The 25482-nt window shown below is 45.0% G+C and overlaps 1 protein-coding gene across 1 annotated transcript in view; it reads right to left on the bottom strand.

Moving 5' to 3' along the window:
• Positions 1-1261: 1261 nt before the first annotated feature.
• Positions 1262-25482, bottom strand: part of CACNA1I (calcium channel, voltage-dependent, T type, alpha 1I subunit) — a 441973-nt gene continuing 417752 nt past the window's right edge. Inside the window, exons 30-36 of the mRNA XM_015419166.1 lie at positions 19001-19122; positions 16168-16488; positions 15417-15563; positions 10350-10463; positions 9209-9374; positions 7817-8013; positions 1262-1975 (exon numbers count right to left, since the gene is read on the bottom strand). Of these exons, the coding sequence (XP_015274652.1) occupies positions 1262-1975; positions 7817-8013; positions 9209-9374; positions 10350-10463; positions 15417-15563; positions 16168-16488; positions 19001-19122 (1781 nt within the window). The remainder of the gene's footprint in view (positions 1976-7816; positions 8014-9208; positions 9375-10349; positions 10464-15416; positions 15564-16167; positions 16489-19000; positions 19123-25482) is intronic.

Here is a 25482-nt window from a genome sequence, read left to right on the forward strand (position 1 = left end):
AGCGCCCTCCCAATGCTATCCAAGAGCCCCCAGATTCAGTTAGATTATCAGGCTATAAAAAGAACAGTCGTTCTAGGATTATTCTTCGTTCTCACTGGTCAAAAAATAGGAGCCCCCGCTCGGACTGGCGATTATGATTTACATTTGAGATTCATTCCGTCCTCTCCCTCCACATTCTCTCATATTTTATCTTTTATCTGATATATTTGTAAAAAATAATATACTTTTCTCTAGAGATGGTTTTTGCACCTCTGGGCATCTAAAATAGATTCTTCTCAAGTACTGAATGGCAAGAGGGGAAAAACCCTTACTCCCCCCCCCCAACCTTTAACAGCACAAAGTGGTTTCCCCCCTAGCAGCTTTCTTTCTCAGGCAAGAAAGGCAAAATCAACAAAAAATCGAAGCCTCCAGCAGTTGCCACGTGACTTCTTGCAGGTTCATTTCCCCATGTTTTAAAGCAACTCTGAATGGTCCTCCATACTCCATGGCAACCTAGGCTGATCAGTTGGGTGGGCAAGATCCTCAGTTAAATATTTGAGAAATATAATTTCACTATTTTACCCTATTCTGAGGAACTCCTCCACCCTAAACTCCAGCAGGGGATCATGTATTCCAAACAGGTACCTCTGTAACAAAGCTAGATGGCCCTTTTGGAGATCTGGAGAATAGTTCTTTATTTTCCAAACAGAAGCATGAACCATTGAGATTTCCCCCAAAGAGATAAAATCCAACTTGGTTCCTCCTCATGTCATGTTGAAATTAATTTCCCCCCAAAAGTCCCTGCCCTTTTTCATGCTTAGCACTTTCTGAAAGCCCTAAGCTCTCTGTAAAAAAAATAAATAAATCATTCTGTATATCTGTACATATATATTTGTATAGTAGAGGAGTAAATGGCTGCCTCCAGCCAATTACTCAGCATGAGTTTCTCCACCCTCTTTAACCTGGCACTGTTGTCTCTGGATTTCCTTTCTCCCACTGTTTGCTTTGCAGAAGCAGTGGTCTCATGCAAGAGTGGAGTGTTCACATATTGCTTTCACTCTCTCGTGTCTCTGAGGTATAGTACAAAAGTCTTTGTTTTCCACACGCACGCACGCACCCACACACGCACGCACACACTGACATACGTATTTATATTTTGCGTTGTTTGCTTGTTTCCTTTTCCACAGTCTTCCTGTGTGGCACTGCTGTCAGGAAATGGTAGCCAAAAACACGCCCCTCTCTTGTTCAGATTTTGGTCTTCCTCCCTGCCCCCCAGGGAATCTCATCTGTTCCTCTTGCTGACTCCATTGCCCAGCTCCAACTCAGGTGGAACTGGGGAGCTGGAATCCACAGTCCCAAGTTTGTCTGAGCCCAGGTCTGGTACCTTGCCCTCCCTTGGAGAAGGGCTGTTCTTGCAGAAGTCCGTCACCCATGAAGGCATGGATAAAAAACCCCTTGGGTCAACCGAGTAGAATTGCTTGGCTTCAGTTGCTGCAGAACCCCGGGAAGAAGGGTTGGCGTGAAGACTGCTGGTGCTGTTGCACTTCTTTACGAGTGTCAGACCTTGGGGTGGAGGGGGTGGGGAGAAGAGAGAAGTCAGAGAGAGACTGCTGAGGGTCTCTGACTGCTCACTGTTGTTGCCTCCTCCCCTCAAGCTGCTCCCAGCACCCTCCTCATCAGAAGGGTCCATGGAGTCATGGTAGGTGCAACCGGGGCTGGTGCTCCCACCACTGCTGTGGCTCCGTTGGTGCCGCCTGATGTTCCGTAGAGTAAAAATCCCTCGGCCCCTCAAGCTCTGCCTTCGAGAGGCAGGGGAAAGTGGTGCCACCAGAGCTCTTTGGGTGGCGGTGGCTGGCACTGGGCACAGTGCTACTGGGAGGTCCAGGGTGCACTGGGGCGAATCACTGAGGTTTAAGCTGTCCTCCAGTGTGGTCTGCAGGCTGCCCTCTGAGCTGTTGCTCCTGCTGTCATCCAAGGAAGTGTCACTCTCAGTGGTCTGCAGGGCAAAGAGAAGAAAAATGGTTGATCTCTTAGTTATTATAGTGCTGGGTGAGAGGAACGGAGTGAAAACTATAACACAGTATGACATGGTGACACAGGGAGTGGCTGTAGCTTAGGGCCAAATTAGACATGACGGCATCCTCATGGTTGCCATTTTGAAGTCATTTAAAAATGCTGTAAAGATCAGATACTGATTGGGCCAGCAGCGCAGCACTCCTGTCCGTCCGTCCCCCCAGCCCCTGTTCCAGTGCTATGACAGAAGCAGGGGAGGGTGGTCATTTCAGCAGCCACGAGGATGCTGTCACCTCTAGTTTGGTCCTAAGCGGTAGAACATCCACTCTGCATGCGGAAGGCCCCCGGTTCAATCTCTGGCATCAGTTAGGAGGCGAAAGAGCTCTACCTAGAGAACTGCTGTCAGGCAGGGTAGAGAGAGTACTGACCTTGATAAACCAGTGGTCTGATTCAGTATAAGGCAACTTCATATTAAAGCTGCTGACTGTTGGCCGGCCTCAACTTCCCATTCGCCTCCTGGCAACAGCAGCTACACGGGTGTACCTGGCAGATACACGGATGCTATCCCAATCAGCCACCAATCAGCTAAAATTAGTACTGTCAGCACCATCATATTGGCCAAAAACATTCTTTTATACCTTTAAAAACATAAAGGCTGCCTTGCTATATCCAACAGTGGCCAGCAGAACATATCCACTGTTTCTTCCAGCATTTGATATTTTAGATATATACTGCTTCTGAATAGGAAGGGTAAGATTCTTAGCTGTTGTAATTGGTTATCGCTGATAGCTCTTTCCTCCATGAAGTTCTTCTGTGCTTTTAAACACCTATATTAGTAGTTATCATCACATTTTGCGGTAAGCAACTACACATGAGGTAATTACATTTTGTGTAAATAGATACTTTCTTTTGTCTAACCTGAGCCTAGCAACAATCAAGTTTATAGAGTGACCCTTGTTTATCTTCAGTCATTCTCCATGCCGAACATAATTTTATAGCTTTCTACCAAGGCATCCCCTTAGGGCTAGGCTAGACATGATGAGGGGAAGGGAATCCATTAATATTTATACCAGGAGTCCCCAACACGGTGCTTGTGGGTGCCATGGTATCCACTCACACCTTATCTGGAGCACACCAAGTGTTTTTAGGAAATGAGCAGGGCCAGGTAGGCCTTTTGCTCATCAAGGCTTCTGATTGACTATTGGAAATTTGATTGGCTGTGCAGATTTTTTAAAAATGTACTTTGGCAGCAGCTGCCCCCACAGCACAAGGATCTATACTGTGTTACTGAAGTTAAGCTGTGGCAATGATTTTGTGGCTGGCTATGCCTCCTGTAGCAGCCATTTTGTGGCAGCCATTTTGTGGCTGGACCCACCATGCTGTGTCAGAATTCCAAATGTACCCAACAATGTCAATTTATTGATTTATACACATGTCCAACCATTTACATCAAAGTAGAGGGTGGGGAGCACCTATAAAATGAAGTTAATGGCTGAGGGGAGCTCAATCTTGCCCCTGCTGTATCTTACTATGCTCAGTTGCTTTCAGCTCTTTTCCCCCCAGTTCAGCTCACTTCCACGATCAGAGCTAGACTACAAGCGCCGAAAGCTATGAAGCATAGTGAGAGAATTTGGGGTAGGAGGCAGGGTTCTGCTTCCCTAGCCTCTATCCTAATTTTTTGTTAAGAAATAGCCCCTTTAGCCATCAACAGGTGACAATGTATGTAAATACACATGGATCCACCTGTCACTTCTAGTTCAGCCATGAGCTGTCTTCCACTGGCTTGTATTCTGCATGTGTTTAAGGCTAGTATTGCATGTTAGGCAAGACAATGTAATAATGGGGGATTTCAACTACCCTCACATTGAATAAGGAAATGTATTCTTGAACTGTGACAAAATAGGGCATCAGTAAAATGGAAACTGAAGAGTCAGGAGGGACAAGTCTCTTCAGGATGTTTGGAGAATCATAATAGAAGCTCAGATACAATATATATCACAGACTACAAAGGGCAGAAACATTGTCAACAGGAGGCTAGTGAAGTTAATGTGTGGGGTCAAAAGCCATTAAAGGCAAGAAGGCCCCCATTAGAAAGCAGAAGTCTACTCAAATCTGGGAAGTTTGAGGAAGAACAAATTCTGACAAAAGAAATGCAAGCAAGAAAGGGGGGGGGAATTATGACATACATTACTAGAATCATCCGGACAACAAGAACTTCTTTAGATATATCAGAAGCAGAAAACCAGCAAGAGATGCTGTTAGACCATTCAATAACAAAGATGTGAGAGGAGTGGAATAGGGAGATTGTAGATAAATGAATTTACTTCTTTGTATCTGTCTTCACTGTGGAAAATGTTCCTGAACCCGACTTCTCATGGAGGTTGTATGAATAATTTAATTGAACAGGGGTTTCTAAAGAAGTTCTAGAGCAGGGGTGTCAAACATAAGGCCCGGGGGCCAGAACCAGCCCATCTAGGGCTCTTACGTGGCCCACAAGCAACTACCCTGTTTTCCCGAAAATAAGACCTACCCCCAAAATAAGCCCTAGCAGGATTTCTATGCATTTGTGGTATAAGCCCTAGTGTGTCTTCTTGAGAAAAAATAAATATAAGACAGTGCCTTATTTTTGGGGAAACACGGTAGTACAAGGGAGGGAACAGGAGACTGCTCAGGGGAAAATGGGTGGAGCCACTCCAATTGTGGCTTCAGCACGATGGAACAACTTTGTCTGCAGCAGTCAAGCAGTGTGAGAGCATCTGTCCGGTGCTGCACTGCTGGGTCTCCAGTCTGCCCATATGGGCTTTCCTTTATAACCCCCTCACTGTCCATGGAGCCTTGCAGTGAAGATACACCAACTTGGAGCTTACCAGCTGCTGTCCTTTATACAGTTTATATATCCAGTACCTGGCATTGCATTTATGGCACACACGGCCCAGCCTGACAAAGTGACATTTATGTCAGATCCGGCCCTCATAACAAAGGAGCTTGACACCTCTTTTCTACAGCTCCTTGTCAAATTAAAAATTAACAAATCACCATGTTCAGATACTATAACTCTAGATTTCTTTAAGAATGCAATTTTTTTTGCTGATCCTCTAACAATTTTTTTTGCAATTTGTCAGTATTTATGTCAGAAGATTGAACAATACCAATGTCATGTTGTTGTTTTCTAAAAAGAGACTCAGAACAGTTAGCTTAACACCTGTCTTTCATGAATTGATAGAAAGAATTAATAAAGACAAAAGTGTTAAAAGCAGAGAAGAAAGCCTTGCTGAAGAAGAATCAGCATGACTTCCATAATGAGAAGCCCTGCCTCACCGACCACCAAACTGGATGAATGGGCAACAAAAACAGCACGGGAAAGTCAGTTAAGGCAAGTGCAAAGTGGTGTACATTGGGCTAATATCCTAAATTTATGTATATGCTGATGAGGTCTGAGATGGTGATGACAGACCAAGAGAAAGATCTTAGGAATGTGGTGGATAGTTCACACAAAATGTTGAGGCAATGAGCAATTAGGATAAAAAGGAAAATTCCATTGAAAATATAATTGTTAGTACAGTGATGCTCTTATGCAAGTTACTTTATTTGGAATACTGTGTACAGTTCTGGCTGCCATGTCAAAAAAGGAAATCTGAGCTGGGAAAAGTGTACTATAGAGCAACCAAAATGATCACAGGGTTGGAATGCCTGCCTGATGAGGCACCTAAAACTGCTTAGGCATTTAAATTTAGAAAAAAGGTGACCAAAGGTGACATTAGAGGTCTACAGAATTATGCACAGTATATATAAAGTAGATAGAGAGGTGAAAACCAAGGTAAAGAGCTCCAGGAGGATCTCCACAAACTGGGTAAATGGAAAACAATGTGGCAAATGAAATTCAGTTTAAATAAATTGAAGGAGATGCTCATTGGAATGAAAAACATCCCAAGTATATGCTAATAGGGTCTGAACTCGCTGAGACTGAGATGGAAAGAGACCCTGAGGTCATAGTGGACAGCTCAATGCAAGTGTAAACTCAGTGTGCTGCAGCAGAATAAAAGGAAAACTCTGTGCTGGAGATTATTAGGAAAGGGATAGAAAATAAAACAGCAACTGTAATAATGCCCCTGTATAAATCTATGGCGTGGCCTTATTTGAAAACCTGGGTGCAGTTCTCGTAACTGTATCTCAAAAAGGACATTGCAGAGCTGGAAAAAGTACAGAAGAGAGCAACAAAGACGATTAAAGGGTTGGACCACCTATGAGGAAAGGCTGAAGAGTCTGGGACTTTTCAGTTTAAAAAAGGAGACGAGTAAGGGGGGGACATGATAGAGGTTTATAAGTAGGGATGGACATAAACTGAATCGCAAAACAAAATTCGTCACAAATTTTGCCCTGTTTGTGGTTCACGAGACAAAGTTCATGACAGGTCTACTGTCACAAACTTTCAGAAACTTTTAAAGCAATTTGTGGCAGTTTGTGAATAGAGCAGAAAGCAGGAGTTTAAAGGGACCCCAAATTCTGTTTCTGTTCCCCATGAAAGCCACAAAAACAGCTGAGTGGTGGGAAGCAGTCTGCTCCCTGCCACTCAGCTGTTTGGGGCTGTCTTGTGCACTTTAAAGGGACTGCACAAGACGAGACAGTCTGAAACAGCTGAGCAGCAGGGAACAGGCGGTTCCTTGCCACTCAGCTGTTTTCAGGCTTTCTGAAAACCCCGCTTAAAGGGACTATGGTCCCGGTCAATGGGGTTTGCAGGCCACGAACCACAAACTGGTTCGGTTCACGAACCTCCCAGTTTGATTTGGTTTGTGGTTTGGCCACAAATCACGAACCAAGACAAAATGCATTTTTCTGGGTTTGTGTTCATCCTTATTTATAAAATTATGTATGTGGTAGAAAGAGTAGAGATAACTTTTTCTTGCTCTCTCAAAATTCTAGAACTCAAAGGGATCCAATGAAGTTGATGAGCAGTAGATTCAGGACGGACAAAAAGCAATACTCAGTAAGTGATTAAAATGTGGAATTCGCTACCACATGATGTAGTGATGGCCACAGGCATAGACAGTTTAAAAAGGGGATTAGACAGATTCAGATTAGCCAGATAGTGGATAGGGCTATCAACAGTTACTAGCCATGATGACAAAAGGAACCTCCACACAGACAGTAAATCTCTGAAACCCAGTGCCAGGAGGTAACATCAGGGGAAGGTTTTAGTCTCTATGCTCTGCTGTTGGACCTCCAGAGTAACTGGTTGGCCACTGTGTGTTGACCATTGGTCTGATCCAGCAGGACTCTTCTTATGTTCTAATCTTCTCAACTTTTTTCACACTCCTATAATAACAGAACTTGGGACCACCTCATGAAACTGATTATTAGTAGATTTTAAGACAAAGTACAAACTACTTCACACAAGACTTGTGGAATTCATTGCCACATGATATGGTGATGTGCTGTGGCTCAGATGTATTTAAAAGGACAGATTTATGGAGGGTATGCCTATCATTAGCTGTCATTTATCTACATAAACTATCATTTATCTACAAGGCAGCACAGCAAATAGGCACTGTGGGGTCTGGCTATAGAAGCAGGAAGTGCCTCTGATGTCACTCAAGTATTCTGTGGGGCACAAAAAGTGATGAACACAGCAGCAGGGCACAGCTGGATGGCTCCTGCGTGTTACTTCCTTCACACACGTGGGAACAATTTCAGAAGAGTACAAAAGGGGTGTACCATAAAGCATCTTTTTTGTCTCACAAAGCATTTTTGCTCATGTCCACAGGAAGGTAAAACTGCCAACTACAGATAGGTACTTGAACACTTGAGCACAAACAGAAAACCTTACCTGGCGGATAAGTGAGCAGTTCACATTCGGAGATTGCCGTGATGCCCAGGAAGCTTGCAGAGAGATTTTAGGGAGATTCTCTGGGCAGGAAGCTTTCTCCTGACCTGGCCGATCGGCAGAGACAACTGGATGCAAAAACTCTGCTGGAACTGTTAACAGAGGATTGGGTATATCTGGAGAGAAAGGGGTGGAAGGACCTGGCAGTGTTAGGGGAGGAAGAAAGCAACACAGAAGAAGAAAGGGTCAGGATGGAGTCCAGCTTTCAAATCCAAGGTCAGAGTCCTACAAGGGGCTGATTGAGATGTTAATTCCTTAATGAGGGAACCACAGGCCATCAGACTCCATTCTGCTTGTGATCAAACTTGGCATTGCTCCTTTCAGATAACAGGAAAAGACAGCTGCAGAGCTCTTGAAACCACTCACTTTCTCTATCTGGCACTTCCAGCAAGGAGAGGCTCCTACTGCCTGATGTTGTTTGTTCACCAGGAGCAGCTAGCTTTATGGGTTGGCAGAACCTTGCTGCTCCAGCCGTGCTTCCTGTTCTATCTGATTACTAATGGTTCCTGAGTAGCCAGCAGAAGGGAAGACCATTTCTTTGTTTACTGAAGGAAGATCAGCCAATGCCAGAGAGAAGACAGCTGGTAACGTGAAAAAAGTCCTTTAAGCAAAAGCAAATCAACATGAAGGATGGTGGCAGCAGTCCAGGGTTGGCCTTCACTTATTGTGTGGCATTATTTTGATGGCTTCCTAACCTCAGAAGAGAAAGAAGGTCTAAAGAGACGATAATCCCTGTCCTGTCATGCACCTCATTGGAAGACATTGTGCCATTCCCCAGGGCTGTTGTGGGGGATCATGTTATACTGACCTGAGCTCCTTGTAATAAATGAATAACTATTACAGTGGCCAGGAAGTTGAATTTGCATACTAGTTATGACCACAACAAATCTAGTGTAGAACCATTCTGCATCCTAAAAGCACTGGAGAAACACTGCTAGAATCAATGAGAATAACTATACAGAAATTATAATCTGTGTTGCAGACAGCATATTCCACACTGAGATTTACTAAGGCAGACTCTGCTTTCAGGGCCACATCTTATAACGTGTTAGCTCCTTGGCTACAGCTACCCCAAGTACCAAATACAATTTTATTGTGTTAATCATCAGTGCTGCATGCCATTTTGCCTTTTGAAATACATTGAAGAGGGAAATGGGAAAGGACTGGGAAAAGCAGCCGTTTATGTTCAAGAATTGGTATGATCTGCATGCATTTGTCTCCAGTAATATGTACCCAAATATAAAATGTATCATCAAAAATACAACTCTCAAAACAACTAGATAGCTCTGCGTTGCACCATAATACGATCCAGGAGAACAGTGGAGTGATGCCTACCTTGGTTGCTCTCATTCTTCAGCCAAGACTGGACTGGACTGAAAGGAGTTTCTTCTGTTTCACATAAGTAACTTTCTGGAGCTGGAGAAGCTTCTGAGTTTGCCAAAGGGAGGAGACACTCCTCCAAATCTCCCATCCCCAGGGAGCTGGGACTGTCCAGACCATCCTAGTTACAGTAAAGATGATGCCTTATGAAATTTTGAATGCACACATAAAAAAGAGAAGGAAAAGGAATAAAACCAGGCCCGATCCAGTCTTTGAGTAATAGGTCATTTTGCAGGATTTATTTGACAACTATAGTCAAATACTTGTAGAATTTGCCTGGAGCACAAGGGAAGGGCCCCATGGTGGTGCAGTATTTGAACTGGAAACTAGGTGTAGATCACTGGGTAAAAAAAGAATGATAACAACCCTCCAATCAACTGTTTCCTTACTTTAGCCTTTAACCTCATAGCACCTGCAAGATTCTGAGTGACACCGTAACACACACACACAGAGTATATTCACAATTTTTTGCAGGATATCTATTCTATATCAACTTCCCCTACTCAAGCACATGCACAGACACCATTCTCACTAGCTATTTGGCTTGGGAGTGAAATTTGAGATTATGGTGTACGGTTGCCTCTACAAGTATATCAGAGCACCAGTAGCACTCTGCATTGGGGTAATTTGTTTTGCACAGCCACATAAATGCAGCCGTATCCAAATTCTTTCCCTGGAGTAATTACAGCAAAAAAGACACAAAAGAAATAAGCTGTGCACCGAGGGCCTTGTGTTTAATGAACGAGGACATATCAGATAACATCATGAATCAAGGAGGCACTCAACCAACCCCACCAAATTGTGTTTTTAATAGTGTGTTTATGTGTTTTGTTTAATTGTTTGATACATGGTATATATCTTTGTATTTTAAATGCTGTTTTTAATGTTTGAAATTTTGACATATTTTGTATTTCCAACACTGGGAACCCTGAGTTGGGTTGAAAGGTGGCATAGAAATGTTTTAAACAAATTGATTTTTAAGAAATTGAAAAACTTAGTCTATCTTTATTCCTGGGAAGGCCAATGATTCTTTCAATGGAAGGTGGCAAAGGTCAAGCACTGGAGTAGATGCATCCAAGTCTCAGTATGCTTCTACCTGAGTTTCCTTAGGGCTCAGCTGATCCACGCTGTGGTTGTCTCCATCATCCCCTAGCAGGATTGAAGACTTATCAGAGTTGAGCGATAAGCCTTCCATTTCAGCCAACTGGACCTGCAGTAAGGGAAAGGTACGGTCACCACAACACAGTTTCATCTCACCTCTTAACTAGTCTCAACAGTGGGTTCAGAAAGGGGTTGAAGACAAGGAGAAATACTACACATGAGGCTTATGGAGTCCTAACCCAATTCTGCATACGATGAGACAGCTTGTTTCTAAAATGAAACAAAAAACTCCCAGTCTGGAATTTCTCCTGGACCATCCCAGCTGGAAGCATTTACTGTTAATGTCTTCTTTGACAGGAAGACGGAGAGAAGGTCTTCAGCCATAGGGAATTTGGCACCATGTTCCATCACTTTGTGTAACTGATTGTGCATTGGTGATTAAGAGACATAGGGGTAGTCCAGACTGAAGATAATGTGGTCTGCCCTGAAGGCAGATGAAGAAAAGACTCTTTGCCATGGAAGCTATCTCTTTTTCTGCTTAAGTAGAATGATAATGATACCTTCATTTCAGTAGCAGTAATCACACTTTATGCTATCCATACAAAAAATCATGCTGTTGATCACTTCTTATCTTTGCCTTTCCCAATTATTCCCTTTCGATCTCCCTGTTTCTTCATTTTTCCAGTTCCAGTATACTAGTACCAGAGTTATCCTGTCTTCTGCCGCCATTCTTTCCCCATTCTCCTGGGGTTTTCTCTTCATTCCACTTAACAAGAACTTCTTCCTTGTTTTCAAGTCTCTGTCCCTGTATCTTTACCTCTCGATTCCCTTCCCACTATTACCCTCTGCCATTGCCCCTCCGTCTTCTCCTACTTCATTCATCAAATGAGATGTCCATTTTTCATTCATCAGATTAGACTTCCATTTGACCCAATCTACTTATTCTTCTTCTTCAAAACTTGACTCCTTCACTTAGTGCTTGTCTCTAGAGAACTTCCACTTATTTGTTCTGACGTTTGATCTTTTTGGGTTGTGTTCTATCGGCACTATCTTGTCCTAGTTTGTAGGGCTCCTCGGGCAAGGCTGTTGCTTTCCTGTGTTTGTGCAGAACTGTGTACGCATGTAGTATATGTAAATAGTGACAGCAGATGATATGGAGAGCTGATGGCTTTGGACAGGAAGTATAACAGAATCAGTGGCAGTGCCATATGTTAGGACTCCTTCAGACCGATAGTTCATTTGGAATGAATGGAAGAAATGCGTGAAGTAGATTTCCAAATAGGTAATCCACCTTCATGATGAAATCCAGCACAAGGACACAATGACTGCACTCTGCATATCACAAACAGCACCGCACTTCCATGGAAACTATCTACTGAACTATTCTGATTGTTGATTATGGACACAATCCAAAGCATATTATGTGCACTTAAATCCCTATGAGATCAATGGGATTTGCACATGCTGGGTTGTGTCCAATGTTATATAAAATATAATGTTTCACAAAGTACAAGCACCACCAACACACTAAACAATTAAAAATGGGGAAAAGGAATACCACAATTACACTACATCAACACACAAAACAACTAATTAGTCACAATATCTATACATATACAGAACACACAGTCACTGAGTACAGCCACCCATCAACTATGTTTTGTCAACTATCACACTCAAACAAATATTATATCAAATTACCCTTAACTCTGCCCCTGTTAAGGATGTAGGATGAATTAACAGCAACTATTAACAATGCTAGATAATTTGTCCTGTCCTGTAACTATTTCAAATCTCCTGTAATTGCACACACTAGAGCACTTTGTTGTACTGTTGTTTTGCAAAATGAGGCAATAGTTCAATTGAAGTCCAGGACAACAGGAAGCATCTAACAAGTTTATAAAGTGCTCAAAGCTACAACACACCAGTATTTGTTGCCAGGCCTTGTGATGCCAATTAAACATGCCACTAATACAAACCGCTAGTGTATATGTAAGTCTCATGGGGATAGATAATGAGATTAGAGTGAGGCCATGAAAAGTGCAAAGGGGTTCGTGCAGTGAGACAATGTTCTACATTTTAACACTCCAGCTTGTGTAGACACCATATTTAAATATTTTATCATTTTTTAAAGGACAGGAAAGCTCAGGTTATTGAAGAGAATATTTATTCTAAATATATTTCCCCCCAATATGGGACTATATATTACTCTCAACCCAGGGCTTCTGCCAAACATGCCATCCCTGTATTAAGTCCTGGAAGGGAGAAAGTGTGGTATAACATCTGCATAAATAACTAAAGTGCCATGTGTAGTTCTGATCTAAAATGATTGCAGGAAATAGGTATATATATTCTAATAGTAGAATATTTGTGAGGATAAGTTTGACATACTTTTTGTGCAAGTTAAAATCTGTATTCTTTCTTCAAGCAATTAAAATTAGGGCTGATTTACATGATACAGAATCCTCATAGATCAACAAGGAGTTTCGTGACTCCCAGGCATGTAAGGTCTGTATTTTGGTCACGACTGTGGCACAGAGAATGAGCTTCACTCAGCCTTTCATTCCTGATGCCATTTTTGTCCACCAAAAAAGCATTGGAGAGCTATTTGCTCTGTTTCGAGTGACTAGCCATCATTAAACATATGTTTCCCATCTAGCTAGACACAGATGTCTCCAAGCAGGAATGGTCAGATCCAGATCTAAGGTGCAAGAATGGCTAAGAATGTTCAAGGAGTTTGGCTCTGCAACATAGGAACAGCCAGATTCCAGTCTAGCTGTTCCTATGCTACAAAGACTCCCTTCTCTGGCCATTTTCTTGCTGCTTTCTTGCCCGCAAAATGCAGGTTTGGAAAGTAGTCCATTGATCTCCCCTGTTCAATTATTCTGATTCCATTTCCAGCTGGAGGCCCCAGAGCAACAGAAAATGCAGTCCAAATTCTCTGGGATCAGAGTCAAGCTACTTCACTGGGCCAAAGAACCTAATGGATGTCGCTTTTTAAATCAGAAGTCACCCTAATGAAGCCGATTGATTACTTCACAGCTGAAATTTAAACAGCCTCAAGAATTTTGATGACTCAGCACCATGGCTTCAGCCACCTATATGAGTGAATTTTAGGTAGGAGAGATCTAATGACCATGGATTGGCCCACTGTAGAAGCAGCTAATGCTGTTTTGGTGAGATGGTTAATCAGAATGATGGATGACACATACATGAATGATTTTAAATACGAGTTATGCTTCTCATATATCACTTATAGTTGACTGGCTATGCATTGGAACTATATTGAGATATCTGAGGACATTTTCTGCTTCTCAGACTGCGCCCTGTTTTAGTTGGTCTGAGAGACATCACTTCCTTATGTGTTTGCATGGGTTATTTGGGCAATCAGGCCCCCCTCCTCCATCTGAAATACCTAGGTAATATCTGGATACAAGCTAAATAAAGTTAGGCATGGTTAAGGAATATCTCCTGTGTTAAACTTTCTCTACATGGAGATAATTTCCATGTATAAAACAGGTGCACATCATGACCTTTTAAACATGGTGCACATTAATTTTTTCTCTACATATGCAATGTTTTTCTACCTACTTATTTACATCCCAATGTATCTAACTCATATGAAAAAATGCTATTTTTTCAAACAGTCGTGTTTGCCTACGGAGAAAAGTAATGCAGATATCAAATTGTGCATAGTTAAGTATTTGATTACCATGGGGCTTATGGATGTAGAAATGTCCCTATAGTTATCTATGGGTCTTGAATATATACACTAAAGTTCAAGAATGTGATTTTCCCCCCTCCCATTTTCACCAGCTCTGCTGCAATGACCATCTAATATAATTTGTTGTATTGCTGGAGCTATAATGGAAGTATAAAATGATATGTGGACATTAACAACTTGCAGCACACGTAGCTGATGAATTAAAATCTATGACAGTGGGCTCTATGATTCTCTGTGAGCTTAATTCTGTGTTGCAGATAGCGTATTTCACAGCTCTTTTCAATTCCTGCAGAAATGTTCTTTTTACACATGAAACAATTTTTTTTGAAAAATCAAAGACACTATTAACATTATGAAGGACTTCCTAAATGCCTGATAAAACTGTGCTGCTTCTTTTAACATTTTAGAATGCACAGAGACTAGTCTTCTGCTTGCACAGAAGTGGCAGAACAACCTACCAGTGAGGATCTGGACTTGGGAGCTTTCTAGTGAATTTCTGGGACTTTTGTTGAAATTTGTATAATTAAAGCATGTGAATTGATTGAAGAGGAATGGCAGTGAATGATTATATTACCTGTGATGTTGTTGTGATGATACTCAAGAATGACATGAACCAGGCCATTTTCACAGCAGGTACCTACAACAGTCACTAACACCCGGATATGAAATCCAGTTTCTCCCATTGTAACCACTTCCTTTGCCTTCCACTAATAGTTTTAACTATGCAGGAGGCCTGAAGAGCTCACAATAAGCCGTTAGCTAGACAAAGGGAGATGTTAACCAACTCCTTTAAAACTCATGTTTAAAATTCATTTTAAGGCAAACAAGCCCCCCCCCCAACCCTGTGCTTCCTGTATACCGGCAAACCCTTAAGCGCATGCTGAACACCATGCCTATCTCCCATCAGTAGAAATGGGAATAAAGTAGCAGGCCTGTGCTTAAAGCTAAGCACATGATTCCAATGCCTTGCTGTGGTCTTCAAAAACTGTAGGACAGAATTGCTCCCACACATCTCTCCTCGAAGTGCAAAACTAAACACTGCCAGCGGCAGTGTGCCTCTGTAGTGATCCCCCCTTCTTCTGTGTATCTCTCTAGTTCTTTCTGCCATCCTTGTTGATCCAGCTGTCTCTGCGTTCAGACTTCTGTCAATACAAATAAGCCTTTCCTATTGCCAAGGAGGTCACTTCAGGAGCGCACTTCAGCAAGAAAACTCAAGCCTTCTAAAGTCATCTACAGCCAGGAGACCATCCTGGGGAGATCTCGAGTGCGTAAAGGGTGTGCATGTATGTTCTTGCACTCGTGGGGTGTCCCCCTCCCGTATCCTCGCACGCAGGTTACCTCTTGCTTGTCATGGTTACACTTCTCGCACATGGCCGGCGAGGAGTAATGATGGAAGACGGAGCCCGATAGGTTATCGATGATCATTAACTCCCCGTCGAAGGAGTCCTTAATAATTAAAGAGACACTGTCCAGCCATAAGTTCTCCTAGGGGACAAGAAAGGGGGGAGGATGGGAGAAATTATTTTAGGAACTCCATGTTTTTGTTTGTTTCAGAGTTCTGCTGTGTGGTTCAGGGCTAGCTTCTGCCACCTGCACTCATCTTGGTTAAATTCTGCATGTAGCAAACACATTAAAATCCAGACATCTATTACAGGTATACAATCTTATGAAATAGGAGTAAAGGAGGCAGAATGTGGCTTTGAGCACGTGAGCGTGTAAAATGGACGGGTTAATATGGGTTATTGACAGTGTGAAGCTTCCTAGTCCTTGGCAAATGTTCCTCACTCTTGCCCTGCAGGGTCCCCTGTGCTTTGCTAATGGACCACCACTCACACACCTTCAGCACTTCTCATTCCAGTTCTAGAGCCCTGAACTCAATGCTAGACACTACCTTTGCTATCCGAAGTCCTGGATCAATGTGACCCTATCAATGTACCACAGCACCTAGGCTACCGCTGAATGCAAGTCAACCACCTACCATTCAGTAGTTCTCTCTTCTACCACCAGTCCCAGAAACACTTAAGCTGCCTTACTCTTCCCCACATCAATGTGCCACAGTCTTGCTAGAAAGCAAAAAAGTTCTACCTACCTGTGCAGGAGAGTAACATGTCATGCACAGGTGTCCTTCAGGGTCCACTCTCCCACCGCCTCCATCTTGTCCAGAGCTTGGCGAGCTAGAGCTACGTGGGCACAGCCCATGAGCCATCTCAAGCTCAATCTCAGCATCCATTTCGGCATCCTCCTGTGCTTCCTTGTTGCTGTCATCTAAGTGCTTCATGAGTACAGCTACTACTACATTGATGAGGACAAACTGGGCTGTGAGCACAAAACTGACGAAGTAGAGTGGCGAGATGAACTGCAAGTTGCTGAGACAACTCCGGTCGTCCTGGGTGCAGTCCCGAAGAGTGTCCTTGAGGAGTATGTTGAGTCAAAGAGGTATGTGTGGGGGAGAGGAGGTAAACAGAAATCCCCCCATAATACACACACACACAAAGAGAAAGAGGAAGAAAGAAAGGGCTGAAGGAACAAAAGCAATATGCCTGCCCCCCCCTTCCCCGGCAACAAAATGCACAGACAGAGATGTGAGGAAGGACCTAAGGTCCTGAAGGCTGCCTGGACACACAACCAGGGGTCATTTGGGGGGGACGCAGGGGGACGCCATCCCCCCGGGTGAGGTGTGGGAGGGCGGGGCTTGGAGCTCCCTGCTGGTGCCCGCTGGAGGTCGCCGCCGGCTGTGGGGAGGACACACTTCCGGTGATGTCAGGGGGTGTGGCATATGCTAATGAGTTATGCTAATGAGTCCCCCTAGCTCTTTTTCTACGAAATGACCTCTGCACACAACCTCCCTCCTTCTGTAGCTTCTTGCAATCAAAAGAAGTTTATCAGGTTGGCTGATATTTTTCAGCAAATAACAATGTTCCAACTAACCCCTAAACAGGTCACCTCTTTATTCTAGCACTCGCCAATAGGGTCCACTACAAGGAAAGTATTCCTGTAAGTACTCTTAGTCAATAGTGAAGAATTCCTTGCTTACTCAGGCCCATATGCACGGGGCTGCCTATGAGTGCCCGCGCCCTCCCCAAACAACCCAGCACCCTCCCCCTTCACCCTCTCTGTGAAGTGCCCGCCTGGCTTGCTGGGGGAGGGGAAGCACGTCTCAGCCCACTCTTGGCTTGCTGCCATTGCCATTGTAATGCCTGAGCTGCAAGATGAAATTCCCGTCTTTGCTCTCCTCTCAGATTGCCTGCAAAGGTGGTGTGTGTGTGTGAAGGGGATGTGAGGAGAATAGCCCGGTCGGTACCAGGGGTTAAGGGGCTGCTCAGGGGGCTATTGTTCTGCTGCTGCTGCTGCTAGCCAGCCAGCCAACAGAACCAGGCTGGGGCTGTAAAACCTTGAGGGGTTCTCCCAGCTCCTTCAGCAACACTTGCCAGACATCTTGGATCTTCTGGGAGTAGACTTTGATTTCAGAGCAATGCACAGTGCTTCAGAGAGAATAGAACTTCCAGACACAAATCCTGACCTTTCTTTATTATTTCTGAACTGCCCCAGGTGCTGCTCCTTCCCCCCATTTTCACCTGTCAACTCTTACCTAGCCATGTCTTTCCTCCTCTATATTTCCCTAACAACAACCTTGTGGTGCAGTCAGCTTAACTGTACTAAACTGCCCCCTTGGGGCCGCCCTAACAAAAATTTTCTGGGTACAAAGTAGTGCTTACTTCTATGAGATGTATATTCAATAGGGTGTAGGATTTAACCCATAGTGACATTTTTAAATGTTCCTGGAGTTTAGTACAAAACGGGAAGGGGGCTAACCCCCTAGAGGGCTCATCTGTGGACAGTATATGGGGCCAAATGACCACATAAAATGGTTACCGTCAATGGGAAAGGCAGCTGTATATGTGGATGAGACGCCATCTGAGAGCTCATGAGTGTCCACAATTTCTTTCAAAAGGGTCTGATCATGTCTAATATGCTATGCTTTGTTTCAGATCACTGCAATCCTAGTCCTAGTACATTGCTCTTAGACATCTCACCCTATTGACTGCATGCCTTTACACTTGAGTCTCAGTGAGAAAGGCGGACTATAAATATAGTAAATAAGTACATAAATATGGGAGAAAGCAGTATATTTTTAATTTTAGCAAAGAGCAATTCATGGGAATTGTTTTTATTGCCACGGAAAATTCTCCAAAATTTCTATTTGTTCCATTGGGTGATATCAATTTAACCTGTGCCAGGAGCTTCCAAATTATCTCCCTTCCTTTCACCAGCTCCTGCTTTGGAATTTCAAACCTCACACAAACTCTGATAATTAACCACAGGTCTTGAAGAGAACTCTATGTGCCAAGATCCAATGAGGTCCTTCCAACTCCAAATTAACTGTGACTTTCTTGCCATGCCCGCAATATCTGCAGGCACCGACTAGATGTTTGCACTCCCTGCCCTCTTCTACCATTTCCCTTCAGGCCCGTAGCTACAGAGGGGCATCTGGGGCCTGGCCCCCTGACTTACTGCCAAGCCCCCCCAACTCCCCATCCAGCCCAGCCCCTTCCCCAACTTCCAATTTTTATTTTATGTGTGATGCTCCCTTGGGGGTGTGTGGGGGTGTCTGTGCAGGGTGCCCCCCAACTTATTTAAAGGCCCCCTGAATTAAAAAATCCTGGTTATGGGCCTGCTTCCCTTCTCCATGATTGAGTAGTATCAGATGACCTACTGTAGAAATCCTCAGTATGTGATGGGCTGTGCTTGCTATCCAGGTGGATATTTCAAGTCTCACTAGTTCATCTAGAATGCTCATAGGCACATATACATATATGTGTATGCATGTATTCACACACACACACACACTTCCAGTGTGCTAATCCATTTCTGGACACAATTTCTTGGGGCAAGAGACATGTTCCGTCAGTGGTGCAAGTTACCTTCATAATTCCATTCCAGTTGTCACCAGTGGAGACCTGGAAAAGCGTGAGGAAAGCCATCCCAAAGTTCTCAAAGGTGGCATGGCGACTCATGCCCTCACAGGGGTGCTCATCATTACATACTGGAAAGAAGGAAATTCTAGGTGAGTAACCAGACAGATGGCTATACTGCAGGGAATGGTAAGAGCTAATAAGGGGGCTCTTTGTAACACTTCTCCTCTTGGAACTCTGAATTTTGTACTTGAGACTTCATTAAAAATAGTTTCCATGTGCTATTACTCAACATGCTGGGATGGCTGAAATGGACAGGATTAAAAAAAATATATTTCATTCCTGCAATACTTAAAATTATAGCTACTTTCCAAAGGTCTCTCCTATTACTGATTTTTTTTGGAAAGCCCAAAGAGATTTGCTTGTGGATCTTACAAAAAATTCTGTTTGTTTTGCCTATTAAAATTAATGGACAATTAGCATTGCACAAGCTGCAGAGCCAGGTGTTACAGCCAGCTAGATAAGCAAAATAAACAACTCAACTTCTAATCCATTCAGAGAAAATAGGTACTTAGCTACAGTTTTATTGGGGTGTTCACATTATCCCCATGATACTAAAACAACATACTATTGTATTCCTTAAAGCAGCAATTGCAGAATGGATGGTCATACCCATTGGATACATTACTAAATTGGCAGACATATACATTATATAGTTTCTGAGAACATGAGTGGAGTCCCCGTACAGGGAACCATCTGTAATTTCTTGTCAAGAAATCATATTGACAAGTATAATTAAAGAATTTGTACAAACTCTTTTACAATTATGTCTACAAGAGTAGCTGTAAGCAGAATCCACAGTGGAATTCATGTGGGAAGCCCAGCTTTAAATCTCTGCTCAGTTATGAAACTCACAGAGTAGCTCTGGACAAGACAGTATCCATCAGCCTAATCAATCCCTCAGGGCTCTTATGTGGCTAACAGTGCCGTCTGAAGCAGTGTGGTCCTAACCACTGACTTCAATTGACTTAGAAGGGTTTAACTCAGTTTAGGATTGCACTGTAAACCACCCTGCAGCTCTTTGGAAGAAAAACAAGGTCATGGTACTAAATTAACAAACAAATAACAACTCTGACTAAATGCAACTGGCCTTGCTAAGACCTTCAGATCACCAGCTACAAGAACAGGGACAGGGCCCTTCTGCAGAGTTAGGGAATTTACTTTTTCTGCACTTGTTCAAAATGGCATACTTTTGGAGGGTCCCAAGGAATAACTCCGGTTAGAAAGGACCTGAGGCAAAAAGGTTCTTGTGTTTGGCTAACGTCAGGGATACCTTTCTGTACTTAACGACATCTGTCGGATGGTTTCTACAGCAGCACCCATGGAGGTAGAGATCAAAGTTGCCGGTGATGATTTCAGTTTGTTTATATTGTGATTACAGTGGGACTCGTGATCATACAGTTTAACAATGCCTAGAATAGTTTCTATTTTGTTATCTGAAATGCATCTAATGTTGTTTCTTAAGAAGTATTTTTTTCAGCTTGGTTGTCTGGGGTGGAATGGGAAATTAAAATGGCCTAATGTTAATGGAGACCCAGTTTGGTGTAGTGGTTAAGAGTGGCGGACTCTAATCTGGAGAACCAGGTTTGATTCCCCACTCCTCCACATGCAGCCAGCTGGGTAATCTTGGATCAGTCACAGTTCTCTCAGAGCTCTCTCAGACCAATCTGCTTCACAGGGTGTCTGTTGTGGGGAGAGGAAGGTGATGTAAACCGCTCTGAAACGCCAAGTGAAAGTCGGGGTATAAATCCAATTCCTCCTCCTCCTCCTCCAAGCTAGGTTGAGAGGCCCTTGTAGTGCTACCAGGGCCACTGAACTCAGACCTGGCTGGTGGGGGCAATTATGGGTGTTGGCTCCTCCTGCATGACTGCCTGACAGTGCTACAGTACAGGAGGCAGTGACGGGTGTGCCAACATCCAGGGATGTCACTACCGCTACTCAGGTTTCAGCCAAGTGACCACAGCAATACTGGCAAAGCTATTGAGGCTTGGCTATGTTCTTTCTCTTGTCTTAAGGGCATAAATAAAGGTAAAGGTTTCCCTTGCTCGAAAGCTAGTCGAATCTGACTCTAGGGGCGGTGCTCATCTCCGTTACCAAGCCAAAGAGCCAGCACTGTCTGAAGATGTTTTCCGTGGTCATGTGGCTGGCATGACTTAACGCAGAGGGGCACGGAATGCTGTTACCTTCCCACCGAAGCGGTACCTATTTATCTACTTGCAATTTCTTGCTTTCAAACTGCTAGGTTGGCAGGAGCTGGGACCAGATATGGGTGCTCACACCGTCCCACGGCACTAGGGTCTTGAACTGCTGAGCTACAGACCTTCCGGTCTGCAGCTCATCATCCTAACCTCTGAGCCACCATGGCCCCTGTAAGGCAGAAACTGACTAATCTAAATGCTTCATCTGGATTCATTAATTCCTTTTTGCATAAGGCAATCTGAGAACCTGAAAGAATAAGTGTAATCCAGAAGCCTTTAAGTAGCTAGTAAATGACTGAATGTCTCTGTGGTTCTCAGGATGCCAGGCCATGGTAATAATACTGCAGGCTGATATTAAAGCTGAGAATATAACATTCCCGTTAAAGATACGTAACTTTGAGATCAAGAGACAGTGACAGAAGATCAAAGATAAAATTCTAATAGCGGTTTCTCTGAGGAGCTGCAGGAAGGCTGTATATATATATAATTACAGCTATTATTATACTATCAATGTTTACTATAAATTATACTTTACAAGAGTAAAAAGGAATGGAGGGAAGGGAGAGATATAGGCAAAGAAAAGAGGAAAGGTGGAGAAAACCAGGAGCAGGGTGGTGACAGGGGTTGTGTCAGACTGGGAGACGTTGGTTCAAACAAGCCCTGTAGCTGAACTTGGCCCAGCTATTCTCAGCCTAAGAATAACTATCAGGAGAAAATGGAGGAGAAAAGAATCATTTATTCCACCCAGAACTCCTTGGAGAAAGGGCAGGATAAAAATATGATGAATAGCTCTGAAAAGTAGCAAGGGAGGAATGTGAGCAAATGCAGTTACATAGCTATGCCTTGGGCTTCATCTCAGTTGGCAATGAGGACTGCTGGGGTTTCAGCTGAATGAATCTTTCGGGTAGGGGGAAGCAAATTTAAAGGAGGGAAGAGAAGGAAGAGAAGTGTATTGCATCACCATACTTCAATGGGCAGTGTGTGAGAGGGGGTGGGACAAGACATAGGACGTTTTGTCCTCTGCCTGCCTGATTAAAAAGGGGTTACTTGTACCCCATTCCTTTTCATCTTGGGTTCATGCTTCCCTTTCTAGCCAGAGAGAACCAACAACATCCTTCCTTCCCAGTTTCCTCCTTCCTTTGTTATTTCTCTGTAGCTTCCTAGCTAGGCCTGTTTCCTTTGCCTGCCTCATGAGCAGGCCTTTCCACCACTGGTCACAATCACATACGGTTGCCAGGACTTATCTGGCTGCTGGCGGGGTGTGTGTGTGTGACTCGATTGGTCCGGGATCTCTTTGGTGCATGTGCTTTGTTGTGTACCCGGGGAAGCCCGTGCACGTGGTTGGGCAAACATGCGGTCAGGCGAAGGACCCGACATTTGCTTCTAGAGACAATAGCCTAAACGGATCCTAGCACACACCTATGGGGAAGCTAGGATCCTAGGAGGGACCTATGGGTCTAGGGTTGCGCCATAAATATCTAATCACGGGTGTGGGTGTGTGTTGCGAATATAACACTGGGCTAATGGTGTGAGTTGCGAATATAAGGCGGCCTGCAAGCCGGCAAAGGCATCTCTTGTTCTTCCATCTATAATAAAGTGTGAGCTGAAATCACTACGCTACACATCAGTCTCAGTACTTTATACTGGCGACGAGGATGGAATCTCATTGAGTGAGCCTGACACCGACCCGGCATCGAGCACCACCCCCAATGGACACCGTGGTCTGCATCGCTCCCGAGCAGCAACGCACCGCGCACCAATCCCCGGGACATCGCTCACTGCCACACAGCAGAATCATGGCTGTTGCTCTGGGAACCCTCGTGGTCTTCGACCCCACTCACCCCAAGTTCTGGAAATCGTGGGTAGACCAGCTCACGAGTTTCCTCGCCTACAACGAGGTCACAGATGCAGGCAAGAAACGGGACCTACTCCTCAGCACGTGTGGAGTGGCGACCATCTACCTAGCAAAGAGCCTCCTGGCGCCCAAGAAAATCGCGGAAAACACCTATGAGGAGATCATCGCGGCTCTCACCAAATACTATGCGCCAAAACCTACCATGCTGGCCAACTGCATGGACTTCCAGGCTCACCTCCAGAAGCCCAGCGAGATGGCTTCTGCCTTCATGGCCGAGCTCCACCAGCTAGCAGTAGACTGTGAGTTCAAGAAGGTCAAGGACAACCTATTGACCCAATTTGTTTGGGGCATCCAAGACGCCAAGCTCCACCGCAAGTTGGTTGGTACAACGGGCCTCAAGCTGGACACAGCCCTGCAAATGGCCACCACATTTGAGGGCTCTCACCGCGACCATCCGCCATCTTCTACACACCACGTGTCCCCAGCGACAAACGACTCAGACGAGGAAGAGGTCCTGCACGTAAGACAACCCAACTGTCGGAATCAGCGACTGCCACCTACAACGCCAGTACACAAGGATGCCGGTCACTCTACGGCCTGTGCCAGCTGCGGGGATGGCCACAAATGCAAGACGTGCCGGTTCCTCAATGCCGTCTGCCAGACCTGCGGGAAACAAGGCCACATCGCCCGTGCCTGCCGCTCCTGAGGAACCCGGAAGGTAGCCTCAACACACCAAGAGGACCTAGACCTACATTCCCTGAGCATCAACCACCAGCAGCACCAGGTAATGAATCTGCCCCCTGAAGCCCCTAATAAGATGCATGTGACTGTGGGCGATTTTGCACTAGAGCTGCCTCGCAGCACAGCCGCCGTTTGCCCCGACACAAACATGTCAATTTCACACCCGAAGCTGCGGGGCTGCATTTTGACTCACGGCTTCGCCTGATTTCCTCCGCAGTTTCGTGATCCTGGTTTTTGAGGATTCCGAAACTGCGGAGGAAATCGGGCGAAGCCGCGGGTCAAATGCAGCCCCGCAGCCTCGGGTGTGAAATTGACAAATAGTGTCGGGGCAAACGGCGGCGGCGGCCGGTGGCAAGCCTAGTGCGAAATTGCCCAGAGTTAATCGAGGGGTCCCCCTGCCACATGGAATTGGACAGGGCTCTTCCTTTTCCATTATTTTGGCAGCGGCTCTACAGAAACTCTGCCCTGGAGGAGGGGCTCTCCTGGAAAAGCCACGGGGTTTGTTGCTGCGGGACTTTCAGAAAAACCCTGTGGCCATCAAGGGCTGGGGCAAATTCCGGATGCAGTTCCGGGACTTTGACGGACTCTTAGAATTGCTGGTGGTGGAAGGGAAACTCACTAGCCTGTTGGGACTTGCGTGGTTTGGGCCCTTGGGTTTTACTGTGACGGGCGTCAATTCTGTACAACCGCAGGGATTTGACGTGGTCTGCCAGGACTTTCTGGGAATTTTTGACGGCACTCTTGGCCATTACTCCAGTCCCCCTGTTTCCCTAGACCTTGACCCCGTGGTGTGGCCGATCAGAATAAAAGTCAGGTAAGCCCCGATAGCACTTTGGCCAAAGATAGAAGCCAAACTGGACCGCCTGGTTGTGCAGGGGGTGTTAGAACTGGTGCCGCCCACCCACTGGGAAACCCCCATTGTCACCTCACTAAAATCGAATGGGGACATACACATTTGCGCGGACTATAAGTGCACCATTAATAAGGCGCTTCAAGGCCACGCGTACCCAATACCGGTGGTCATCCAAGTCTTGGCTTCCCTGGCGGGGAAAAGGTTTTCAGCAAGCTGGATTTGGCCCAAGCCTACCAGCAGCTGCCAGTTGATGACGCCTCTGCCGAGGCCCATACTATTGTAACACACGGGGGGGCTTTCAGGGTCCAGTGCCTGCAATTTGGGGTGAGCATGGCGCCGGGTATTTTCCAAAACCTGATGGATTGTCTCCTTAAAGGGATACCAGGAGTCCAGCTGTTTTTTGATGACGTTTTGATCACGGCTCCAGACTCTGAAACCTTTGCGGCGTGGCTCCGGGTCATGCTCAAGCACTTTGCTAACACTGGGCTAAAGGTGAAGCAGGAGAAGTGCGTCCTGGAAGTGCCCCAGGTGGCGTTCCTGGGGTTTGCTGTTGAAGCCCAGGGGATCCACCCTACTCAGGAGAAAATACGCACCATCAGTCAGGCCCCCATGCCCTCCTCGAAGGTGGAGCTCCAGGCTTTCCTGAGGCTTTTAAATTTCTACCATTCCTTCCTCCCCCACAAGGCCACCATTGCAGAGCTGCTGCACCGGCTCTTGGACAAGCAGGCCCCTTGGGTCTGGGGTCCGGCACACGCCGCCGCCTTCCGGGCGGTCAAGGACTTGC

Source organism: Gekko japonicus, unplaced genomic scaffold (genome assembly GCF_001447785.1).
Source record: "Gekko japonicus isolate JY-2015 unplaced genomic scaffold, Gekko_japonicus_V1.1 scaffold37, whole genome shotgun sequence".
NCBI classification, from domain to species: Eukaryota; Metazoa; Chordata; class Lepidosauria; order Squamata; family Gekkonidae; genus Gekko; species Gekko japonicus.